At 31.4% G+C, this 12,352-nt stretch overlaps 2 protein-coding genes across 5 annotated transcripts in view; both read left to right on the forward strand.

Moving 5' to 3' along the window:
* Positions 1–803: 803 nt before the first annotated feature.
* On the forward strand, positions 804–5,879 carry LOC115237911 (calcium-independent phospholipase A2-gamma-like). Of its 4 annotated transcripts, none has more exons than XM_029811286.1 (10): positions 804–858; positions 1,140–1,495; positions 2,640–3,045; positions 3,214–3,487; positions 3,561–3,773; positions 3,912–3,935; positions 4,062–4,270; positions 4,410–4,608; positions 4,696–4,896; positions 5,020–5,879. In XM_029811286.1, exons 2-10 carry the CDS (start codon positions 1,443–1,445, stop codon positions 5,271–5,273), a joined length of 1,833 nt encoding a protein of 610 aa, XP_029667146.1. In that variant the 5' UTR covers positions 804–858; positions 1,140–1,442; the 3' UTR covers positions 5,274–5,879. The 4 variants fall into 4 exon arrangements, with proteins under 4 accessions (XP_029667146.1, XP_029667144.1, XP_029667145.1 ...); XM_029811284.1 differs by having other exon boundaries at positions 808–858; positions 3,124–3,487; XM_029811287.1 differs by lacking the exons at positions 804–858; positions 1,140–1,495 and adding an exon at positions 2,051–2,261 and having other exon boundaries at positions 3,124–3,487.
* Positions 5,880–7,169: 1,290 nt separating this feature from the next.
* LOC115237967 overlaps positions 7,170–12,352 on the forward strand; it is an 11,820-nt gene continuing 6,637 nt past the window's right edge. The window contains exons 1-10 of the mRNA XM_029811398.1: positions 7,170–7,237; positions 7,519–7,874; positions 9,044–9,449; positions 9,528–9,891; positions 9,965–10,177; positions 10,316–10,339; positions 10,466–10,674; positions 10,814–11,012; positions 11,100–11,300; positions 11,424–11,675. Of these exons, the coding sequence (XP_029667258.1) occupies positions 7,822–7,874; positions 9,044–9,449; positions 9,528–9,891; positions 9,965–10,177; positions 10,316–10,339; positions 10,466–10,674; positions 10,814–11,012; positions 11,100–11,300; positions 11,424–11,675 (1,921 nt within the window). The 5' untranslated portion in view covers positions 7,170–7,237; positions 7,519–7,821. The remainder of the gene's footprint in view (positions 7,238–7,518; positions 7,875–9,043; positions 9,450–9,527; positions 9,892–9,964; positions 10,178–10,315; positions 10,340–10,465; positions 10,675–10,813; positions 11,013–11,099; positions 11,301–11,423; positions 11,676–12,352) is intronic.

Genomic DNA, 12,352 nt, shown 5'->3' on the forward strand with positions numbered 1-12,352 from the left:
TATTATGACACGTCATAAATAAAAATATACCTATGTGTATAAATGATTATTTATTGTTACACGTGTATACAAATATTGACAACTCATTTGGAATACGCAGAATCGTGCGAGTAGCGTGCCTCCGTAACCGGCCAATGAGCGACAAGGTCGCGCAGGCGCGACCAATCAGGGGCATTGTTTGTCGCGAGCTTGCTCGATTTATAGTCATAGACATACCTATGTCTATGTTTATAGTGAATCACGTGACATATGTCATTCTTGTGCGAGCGTTCTGATTTCTGATGCGGATACGTCACGGTCTTTTAAGACTGCACTTGCTCGCTTGCAAAATAACTTGTAAATATTTGATTTCTAAGGCGAATATAGAGATGATTTTATCGAACAAAATAAGGTGTGGTAAACAATCGTGATATTTATAATTGTGATCAGTATTTCATAAGAAATATTATATATATAGCTATATGCTTGTTGTTTTAAAAGTATGCAACACGCAACAATTTTATTATTTCAGTGCAAACCCTTTTTACAAGCGTGTTTTGGCAGTTATTAAACGAGTAATAATAATTATTATGGCAGTAATTATTATTTCTTAAGTAGCATATTTCTTAATCACAAAAAGAAACTTTTTGCGGGTCCAAAATAATCTTTTTCATAAATGTAAAAGAAAATAAGTTTAACTATGTCGGTTTATATATGTGTATACATATACTCATATAAATAAGCTTTATTTTTTACATTTAATTAAATATTGCAGGCGACAAAACATTTTCTAAACTATCGAAAAGAAAATCTAATATGATATTATCTACTGTTTGAGAATTTAATTCTTCAGCAAGTGATAACTCTCATTATATTTTGGTATGTATTAATAATATCGTCTTTGTACTATTGAAATGATGATCGCAATTTGCAATGCACGTGATAATAAACACGTGTGTTAATATTTACATGTTTACATTTCACGTTAAAAACAAACGGCATAAATAAACATTCGCCATATTGCGAATGATTATACCCGTCTTCTAATTCAATGAATGCCTAACATTTATTGGCATCGCTTTTTCAACCCCTCCCCTTTTTTCGTAAAACTATATCTATCTCCGGTTGGCTCACCAGTGTCGTACGATCTTATTTTGCAGGAAGCTAGCCAGTTACGTCGAGACGGTGACGCATCATGTGTTACTTCTGTATATAAAAATCGAGACGTTTCGAAGCTCACGTTTAGTATCAACGATAGTACGAGAAGATCGGTTCTCTCTGAACTTTTATCAGTGTTTCATCGATTACGCCAAGTTGATTCAACAAATCGATAACTTAATTAATTTCGAAAAGTTGAAAGAGAGTTTTGGTTTGTGTCTTATATGCGACATTTATTAATTTGGATATATCTGCGAAAGATATAAAAAATTATACAAGGGATATTTTATGATCTTTGCGGTAAGATGTCTTTTAGCAGATATACGACGCATCGCCGAAAGTGTATTTTGTTAACTAGGTGAGTGGAATCTCTTGTTTGTGTATAGTATGTCTGTTTGGATTTATAAAAAATTGAAGAATATAAATTAATAGCACATATAGATAAAAAATTATTATTATAAAAACGAGTACTTTTCACGAAATCAATTAATAATAATAAAGCGGTAAAATACGCGTATATCGGTTACGTATCGGATTTTCAATTAAATAAATCAGTCAATGAAACAATGAGTTTTTAATTGGACTTGCCGCTGTTCCGAGAACAATTTAAATCACCTTAAGTCGCACGTGCTATAAACATTAAACTATTTATCGCGTGTGCCATCGTGTAAAGCCATTAGCTATAATTGCGTCATTTTGCCAAGTGAGACTGTTGCAGAGATGCTATTATTATCAACGAAAATACGACATTAATACGAGAATTGTTTATATCATCATGTATATCGATGTTATCAAAATATTGATAGAATAATTGAATTAGCAGTAATCTGTTGTAAAATCTTATAAATGCGGATAATATACACGCGATTAAACGTCAGATTCAGTTAAGTTTGTGAGAAGAAGCGACCTCACATTTGGCTCCTCATCGATCAGCTGACATTGACAGATTAGGTTAGGTTGACAAGTATAGAAAATATGGCATTGTATTAAGCGGTGACTCATATGTAATTCATATTTTCTTCCTCTTTGTTATAATATTCGGAATATAAATCACGTATATTAATACATTTCGTTATAATGGAAATGCATATGTAATGATTGCAATAGGAAAATGGAAATGCCAGGTATAATATATGCACTATCTTGAATGTTCTCGAATAGAAGTTTACTTTCGATTTTATGTCTTTAGAATTACTAAAAGGACTATATATAAAAAACTATATCTACTTATCATTCTCGAGTTATTTCAGATATAATTAATGTTAAATATACTTAATATTATATTAGTTATATTATTTACAACAATAAATATTAATGTTTTTGCCCTTATTTTATATTACTATTTTAATAATGAAAGAATTTAATTATTTATATTCTTTAAACATAGAATTGTGTATCAGAAACATAAAGCTAAGATCAATACAAATGTAATTGGATTTGTTTGATTTATGTAAAAAATTGAAATGATTTATGTAAAGTGAAAGTTTTTTTATTAATTACAGACAATTTACGGATAGTGCAACTGGTAAAGATGCCAGTGGAAATGTAACAAGTATCACGAATAAACTTTTACGCTCCATAAACGATATAAAAAAAGTCAAAATGTCGATGCAGAATCAATGGAAGCTTTTGTCACAATTAAAGGATTATCTGAATAAGACCAACTGCGATAAAAATCAAATTAATGTCTCTAAGGATTGGTTGGATATTCTGCAGAAATTAACCTACTCGCAGCTCGAAACAATACGAAAATTATCATCAGACTCTATTAAAAGCACTGATACAAGCAAGAGCTCGAATACAAAGCATAAAGAAAGCAATGATTCAGAAAATGTGAAACTAACATTTATGTCCAATCAAACAGAATCGCTTATAGATAATTCTACTATGCAACAAAAAATACAGCAGGTAATTATATATTATAAACTAAATCAAATAAAAGATATTTTTATATATCTTATATAAAAAGTAAATTTTTTTGCTTAGCAAACTAGCGAACAAAGTATGCCTGATAATAAAATAGAATCAAAAGAAAGTTTTACAATGCCACAAATTCTCTCTACATTGTTTTTGAAGTTATCTCCCAAAAGTACACAAACTACCAAACTAACTATACCAAAGTGGAAAGTGAATGTTCATAGTATTTCAAAGCATAGTATTGTATCTCGTACACGACACGTCTTGAACAGTATCGTATCAGCCGAGTCGAATGCTTCTAAGTTGCGGAGAATCGAGGATTTGTTATTGCATATCGATCAGTATCCGGAGGCGAGACATTACGCGATCAAGGAGGGAGCGATTAAGATTTTACTGCGAACTCGTCAGAAGACGAAGGATGAACAAATTAATGGTATGTGAACAAAGTTCCATTACATTATTTTTATTATTGATGATTATTCATGATTTTAAAATTATTTTTATAGCATCTATCAGGGAAGCGCTGGCGCTAATGGGATATATCGATCCTCTACCCGGTCGGGGCATCAGAATCTTATCGATCGACGGCGGTGGTATTCGCGGAGTATTAGTTGTAGAGATGTTGAAGAAATTGGAGGAACTCACAGGAAAAAAGACGCATGAAATGTTTGATTACATATGTGGCGTCAGTACAGGCGCCATTCTTGCTGCTGTGTTAGGTAATTGCTTAGAAATTTTCGTGTTCGACAAATTTCTTAAGTATTATTAATTATTTTAAGATAATGTATATCAACCACTAACTTTTTCTTTATACGTTTGTGTATCTAAATTAATATACATGTCATCTATATATGCAGTATTACCAAAGGATGCTTTGGAAGGTAAACTTTTGATTGGTTTACAGCATGTACTGCCTGCAATCTTTTTTTATTTCATCAATAAAATGATAGAAGGTCTCGTGAAATTTCTGTTTATTGCGAGCTCACCTCTTTCACTTCTTATTGTAGGGGGATACAAGAGAAAATCATTGGACGAAGTTTCGAGATTATACAAAGAACTGAGCATCAGAGTGTTTACGCAGAGTGCCATAAAAGGCACAAGCAGTCTAGTTTGGAGTCACGCGTATTACGACACTGCATTATGGGAACAATTATTGGAGGAACATTTAGGCGACAAAATTCTTATCAAAACTACGCGTGATCCAAATGCACCAAAGGTGTGTAGCTTCTAATATATCATTGAACAAAAAAAACTCAGAATGAAATGTATAAATGCATGAGCCACACAACACACATAAGCAAGTAATTTAAATGTAAAAGATCGTTCAATTAAAAAAACTTATTCTGAATTTTTAGTTTTCAGCAATATCCGCCGTGGTAAATCACGGGAACGTTATGGCTTATGTATTTAGAAATTACACATTACCGTATGGAATGGAAAGTCAGTACATGGGATCTCATAAATATAAATTATGGGAAGCCGTGAGAGCGTCAGCTGCTGCACCGAGTTACTTTGAGGAATTTAAATATGGCGACTATCTTCATCAGGATGGTGGTACGCTGCACAATTATTTCAATGCAAAATTGCATTTAATACAATTTTTCGAGACATTATCGAGAATGACCGTAATATTATTTGTAGGCATTCTAGTAAATAATCCATGCGCCGTAGCGATTCACGAAGCCAAACAGCTGTGGCCAAATAATCCAATTCAATGCGTTGTATCATTCGGCACTGGTCGAATTCCACATCATTTCTATGAAAACGAATCTATGGAAGTCGAGATCTCAAGCTGGAGGGAAAAATTCTACAAAATTTTGGATAGCGCCACTGATACAGAAGGTAATGTTAATAATAAAAGAGGTATATAAGTGATTGTATATACAATTTGCATACAAATTGTTTTGAAACAAATTGAAAAGAGAAAATATGCAATTAAACTTGATCCTAATATCGATTTTTCAGCTGTGCATACGATGCTGAATGATCTGCTACCTGACCACATTTACTTTAGGTTCAACCCCTATTTAACGGAAATGCAATCAATGGTGGAAATTCGATCTGAAAAGATTAGTCTAATGGAACAAGATGCAAGAATGTACATACGTCGAAACGAAGAGAAATTTCAAAAGGCTGCTGCTGCTTTACTGAAAAAGCGGCGGATCGAACAGAAAATTGCTGATTATATTACTTTGCAAAGACAATTATTAGGTCTATGAAGAGGAATATATTCCACATATTGATGTGCATTTCATAATGCAATCTAAGATCTAAAGATCACATGGATATTTATAGTACAAATTTTTTATCTCTTATACACCATTTGAAACTTTTCAATTAATCCTTGCTTTGAATAGTGCAATAGCATAATAAGCATATATTTCAAAAGTATTTGGCAGAACATTTTTTGCTTATAATATCTTTTTCGTAATCTGTTATAAGTTTTTCGCGTTACAAGGTTTTAAAATAATTAGTAATAAGAAAGTATTCTATAAATGAGAAATTTATCTTGAATATATAAAGTTATTATTAGTATAGATATTTGACTGTGATACACTATGTAATGCTTGAATACAGTTAAGATTAATCAGTATAATTTTACATTTTGGTGTTATTATATGTTTTGCAGTAAAGGTGCACAATTCTTAACATCATTAAAACAAAGTGACTGTATTCTCATTGAAAATATTGATCAATGTATTAAAAGATAGTAAGGCTAGTATTGGATGTTTCATATGCATTCTTCTTCATTGTAAATATTGTAAATGTGTATTAGCAAAGAATTTCTGCAATAAAAATAACATGAAATGTGCGTGCAGAAAAAATAAAAAAAATTTGAATTGCTTATTTTAAAGAGATAGTAAAATAAAGTAGTAACCAGACTGATTTAAAGACGTCTAAGCGATTCTCTTCATTTTGCATATCGAAACCTCTATTATCGAAAAATATTGAAGCTAGATATAATTGTTAATTATAAATATAAAATTATATTGTATATTTTTCGTCTATCTTACATAAAGTGTTATATATAATTTTATAACGCAATAGTCTTATTGTTTTGTTACGTCATAGAATAAAAGCGACTATGCTCCGTTTAACCATAGACATATAAATATATATATAAGTATATAGACTGCGCACTTACCTTATTTAATCATAAAGGATTCGTGCATCAAAATTAGAAAGAAAGCAATAATGTTTTTCAGGGGAGTGTGTTAATCTCATCTTTTTAACTAGAGAAGAGAGAGAGAGAATTCTTGGAGAATTTTTCTGTTTGATAGCCAATCGTCTGACTTTAATATACATGATATTAAAATATACATATTATTATGACACGTCATAAATAAAAATATACCTATGTGTATAAATGATTATTTATTGTTACACGTGTATACAAATATTGACAACTCATTTGGAATACGCAGAATCGTGCGAGTAGCGTGCCTCCGTAACCGGCCAATGAGTGACAAGGTCGCGCAGGCGCGACCAATCAGGGGCATTGTTTGTCGCGAGCTTGCTCGATTTATAGTCATAGACATACCTATGTCTATGTTTATAGTGAATCACGTGACATATGTCATTCTTGTGCGAGCGTTCTGATTTCTGATGCGGATACGTCACGGTCTTTTAAGACTGCACTTGCTCGCTTGCAAAATAACTTGTAAATATTTGATTTCTAAGGCGAATATAGAGATGATTTTATCGAACAAAATAAGGTGTGGTAAACAATCGTGATATTTATAATTGTGATCAGTATTTCATAAGAAATATTATATATATAGCTATATGCTTGTTGTTTTAAAAGTATGCAACACGCAACAATTTTATTATTTCAGTGCAAACCCTTTTTACAAGCGTGTTTTGGCAGTTATTAAACGAGTAATAATAATTATTATGGCAGTAATTATTATTTCTTAAGTAGCATATTTCTTAATCACAAAAAGAAACTTTTTGCGGGTCCAAAATAATCTTTTTCATAAATGTAAAAGAAAATAAGTTTAACTATGTCGGTTTATATATGTGTATACATATACTCATATAAATAAGCTTTATTTTTTACATTTAATTAAATATTGCAGGCGACAAAACATTTTCTAAACTATCGAAAAGAAAATCTAATATGATATTATCTACTGTTTGAGAATTTAATTCTTCAGCAAGTGATAACTCTCATTATATTTTGGTATGTATTAATAATATCGTCTTTGTACTATTGAAATGATGATCGCAATTTGCAATGCACGTGATAATAAACACGTGTGTTAATATTTACATGTTTACATTTCACGTTAAAAACAAACGGCATAAATAAACATTCGCCATATTGCGAATGATTATACCCGTCTTCTAATTCAATGAATGCCTAACATTTATTGGCATCGCTTTTTCAACCCCTCCCCTTTTTTCGTAAAACTATATCTATCTCCGGTTGGCTCACCAGTGTCGTACGATCTTATTTTGCAGGAAGCTAGCCAGTTACGTCGAGACGGTGACGCATCATGTGTTACTTCTGTATATAAAAATCGAGACGTTTCGAAGCTCACGTTTAGTATCAACGATAGTACGAGAAGATCGGTTCTCTCTGAACTTTTATCAGTGTTTCATCGATTACGCCAAGTTGATTCAACAAATCGATAACTTAATTAATTTCGAAAAGTTGAAAGAGAGTTTTGGTTTGTGTCTTATATGCGACATTTATTAATTTGGATATATCTGCGAAAGATATAAAAAATTATACAAGGGATATTTTATGATCTTTGCGGTAAGATGTCTTTTAGCAGATATACGACGCATCGCCGAAAGTGTATTTTGTTAACTAGGTGAGTGGAATCTCTTGTTTGTGTATAGTATGTCTGTTTGGATTTATAAAAAATTGAAGAATATAAATTAATAGCACATATAGATAAAAAATTATTATTATAAAAACGAGTACTTTTCACGAAATCAATTAATAATAATAAAGCGGTAAAATACGCGTATATCGGTTACGTATCGGATTTTCAATTAAATAAATCAGTCAATGAAACAATGAGTTTTTAATTGGACTTGCCGCTGTTCCGAGAACAATTTAAATCACCTTAAGTCGCACGTGCTATAAACATTAAACTATTTATCGCGTGTGCCATCGTGTAAAGCCATTAGCTATAATTGCGTCATTTTGCCAAGTGAGACTGTTGCAGAGATGCTATTATTATCAACGAAAATACGACATTAATACGAGAATTGTTTATATCATCATGTATATCGATGTTATCAAAATATTGATAGAATAATTGAATTAGTAATCTGTTGATAGAATAATTGAATCAGTAATCTGTTGTAAAATCTTATAAATGCGGATAATATACACGCGATTAAACGTCAGATTCAGTTAGGTTTGTGAGAAGAAGCGACCTCACATTTGGCTCCTCATCGATCAGCTGACATTGACAGATTAGGTTAGGTTGACAAGTATAGAAAATATGGCATTGTATTAAGCGGTGACTCATATGTAATTCATATTTTCTTCCTCTTTGTTATAATATTCGGAATATAAATCACGTATATTAATACATTTCGTTATAATGGAAATGCATATGTAATGATTGCAATAGGAAAATGGAAATGCCAGGTATAATATATGCACTATCTTGAATGTTCTCGAATAGAAGTTTACTTTCGATTTTATGTCTTTAGAATTACTAAAAGGACTATATATAAAAAACTATATCTACTTATCATTCTCGAGTTATTTCAGATATAATTAATGTTAAATATACTTAATATTATATTAGTTATATTATTTACAACAATAAATATTAATGTTTTTGCCCTTATTTTATATTACTATTTTAATAATGAAAGAATTTAATTATTTATATTCTTTAAACATAGAATTGTGTATCAGAAACATAAAGCTAAGATCAATACAAATGTAATTGGATTTGTTTGATTTATGTAAAAAATTGAAATGATTTATGTAAAGTGAAAGTTTTTTTATTAATTACAGACAATTTACGGATAGTGCAACTGGTAAAGATGCCAGTGGAAATGTAACAAGTATCACGAATAAACTTTTACGCTCCATAAACGATATAAAAAAAGTCAAAATGTCGATGCAGAATCAATGGAAGCTTTTGTCACAATTAAAGGATTATCTGAATAAGACCAACTGCGATAAAAATCAAATTAATGTCTCTAAGGATTGGTTGGATATTCTGCAGAAATTAACCTACTCGCAGCTCGAAACAATACGAAAATTATCATCAGACTCTATTAAAAGCACTGATACAAGCAAGAGCTCGAATACAAAGCATAAAGAAAGCAATGATTCAGAAAATGTGAAACTAACATTTATGTCCAATCAAACAGAATCGCTTATAGATAATTCTACTATGCAACAAAAAATACAGCAGGTAATTATATATTATAAACTAAATCAAATAAAAGATATTTTTATATATCTTATATAAAAAGTAAATTTTTTTGCTTAGCAAACTAGCGAACAAAGTATGCCTGATAATAAAATAGAATCAAAAGAAAGTTTTACAATGCCACAAATTCTCTCTACATTGTTTTTGAAGTTATCTCCCAAAAGTACACAAACTACCAAACTAACTATACCAAAGTGGAAAGTGAATGTTCATAGTATTTCAAAGCATAGTATTGTATCTCGTACACGACACGTCTTGAACAGTATCGTATCAGCCGAGTCGAATGCTTCTAAGTTGCGGAGAATCGAGGATTTGTTATTGCATATCGATCAGTATCCGGAGGCGAGACATTACGCGATCAAGGAGGGAGCGATTAAGATTTTACTGCGAACTCGTCAGAAGACGAAGGATGAACAAATTAATGGTATGTGAACAAAGTTCCATTACATTATTTTTATTATTGATGATTATTCATGATTTTAAAATTATTTTTATAGCATCTATCAGGGAAGCGCTGGCGCTAATGGGATATATCGATCCTCTACCCGGTCGGGGCATCAGAATCTTATCGATCGACGGCGGTGGTATTCGCGGAGTATTAGTTGTAGAGATGTTGAAGAAATTGGAGGAACTCACAGGAAAAAAGACGCATGAAATGTTTGATTACATATGTGGCGTCAGTACAGGCGCCATTCTTGCTGCTGTGTTAGGTAATTGCTTAGAAATTTTCGTGTTCGACAAATTTCTTAAGTATTATTAATTATTTTAAGATAATGTATATCAACCACTAACTTTTTCTTTATACGTTTGTGTATCTAAATTAATATACATGTCATCTATATATGCAGTATTACCAAAGGATGCTTTGGAAGGTAAACTTTTGATTGGTTTACAGCATGTACTGCCTGCAATCTTTTTTTATTTCATCAATAAAATGATAGAAGGTCTCGTGAAATTTCTGTTTATTGCGAGCTCACCTCTTTCACTTCTTATTGTAGGGGGATACAAGAGAAAATCATTGGACGAAGTTTCGAGATTATACAAAGAACTGAGCATCAGAGTGTTTACGCAGAGTGCCATAAAAGGCACAAGCAGTCTAGTTTGGAGTCACGCGTATTACGACACTGCATTATGGGAACAATTATTGGAGGAACATTTAGGCGACAAAATTCTTATCAAAACTACGCGTGATCCAAATGCACCAAAGGTGTGTAGCTTCTAATATATCATTGAACAAAAAAAACTCAGAATGAAATGTATAAATGCATGAGCCACACAACACACATAAGCAAGTAATTTAAATGTAAAAGATCGTTCAATTAAAAAAACTTATTCTGAATTTTTAGTTTTCAGCAATATCCGCCGTGGTAAATCACGGGAACGTTATGGCTTATGTATTTAGAAATTACACATTACCGTATGGAATGGAAAGTCAGTACATGGGATCTCATAAATATAAATTATGGGAAGCCGTAAGAGCGTCAGCTGCTGCACCGAGTTACTTTGAGGAATTTAAATATGGCGACTATCTTCATCAGGATGGTGGTACGCTGCACAATTATTTCAATGCAAAATTGCATTTAATACAATTTTTCGAGACATTATCGAGAATGACCGTAATATTATTTGTAGGCATTCTAGTAAATAATCCATGCGCCGTAGCGATTCACGAAGCCAAACAGCTGTGGCCAAATAATCCAATTCAATGCGTTGTATCATTCGGCACTGGTCGAATTCCACATCATTTCTATGAAAACGAATCTATGGAAGTCGAGATCTCAAGCTGGAGGGAAAAATTCTACAAAATTTTGGATAGCGCCACTGATACAGAAGGTAATGTTAATAATAAAAGAGGTATATAAGTGATTGTATATACAATTTGCATACAAATTGTTTTGAAACAAATTGAAAAGAGAAAATATGCAATTAAACTTGATCCTAATATCGATTTTTCAGCTGTGCATACGATGCTGAATGATCTGCTACCTGACCACATTTACTTTAGGTTCAACCCCTATTTAACGGAAATGCAATCAATGGTGGAAATTCGATCTGAAAAGATTAGTCTAATGGAACAAGATGCAAGAATGTACATACGTCGAAACGAAGAGAAATTTCAAAAGGCTGCTGCTGCTTTACTGAAAAAGCGGCGGATCCAACAGAAAATTGCTGATTATATTACTTTGCAAAGACAATTATTAGGTCTATGAAGAGGAATATATTCCACATATTGATGTGCATTTCATAATGCAATCTAAGATCTAAAGATCACATGGATATTTATAGTACAAATTTTTTATCTCTTATACACCATTTGAAACTTTTCAATTAATCCTTGCTTTGAATAGTGCAATAGCATAATAAGCATATATTTCAAAAGTATTTGGCAGAACATTTTTTGCTTATAATATCTTTTTCGTAATCTGTTATAAGTTTTTCGCGTTACAAGGTTTTAAAATAATTAGTAATAAGAAAGTATTCTATAAATGAGAAATTTATCTTGAATATATAAAGTTATTATTAGTATAGATATTTGACTGTGATACACTATGTAATGCTTGAATACAGTTAAGATTAATCAGTATAATTTTACATTTTGGTGTTATTATATGTTTTGCAGTAAAGGTGCACAATTCTTAACATCATTAAAACAAAGTGACTGTATTCTCATTGAAAATATTGATCAATGTATTAAAAGATAGTAAGGCTAGTATTGGATGTTTCATATGCATTCTTCTTCATTGTAAATATTGTAAATGTGTATTAGCAAAGAATTTCTGCAATAAAAATAACATGAAATGTGCGTGCAGAAAAAATAAAAAAAATTTGAATTGCTTATTTTAAAGAGACCATTATCCCAAAAATTTTTATTATATAATATTATA

The sequence above is a fragment of the Formica exsecta genome, unplaced genomic scaffold (genome assembly GCF_003651465.1).
Source record: "Formica exsecta isolate Colony F162 unplaced genomic scaffold, ASM365146v1 scaffold314, whole genome shotgun sequence".
NCBI lineage: Eukaryota > Metazoa > Arthropoda > Insecta > Hymenoptera > Formicidae > Formica > Formica exsecta.

Bases quoted from the DNA above. Each gene is read 5' to 3' on its own strand.
- LOC115237911 (XM_029811284.1), top strand. From the start codon at position 1,443: ATGTCTTTTAGCAGATATACGACGCATCGCCGAAAGTGTATTTTGTTA. The intron at 1,496-2,639 runs GTGAGTGGAATC...TATTAATTACAG, and splicing joins AAGTGTATTTTGTTAACTAG to ACAATTTACGGATAGTGCAA. The intron at 4,897-5,019 runs GTAATGTTAATA...TCGATTTTTCAG, and splicing joins TAGCGCCACTGATACAGAAG to CTGTGCATACGATGCTGAAT.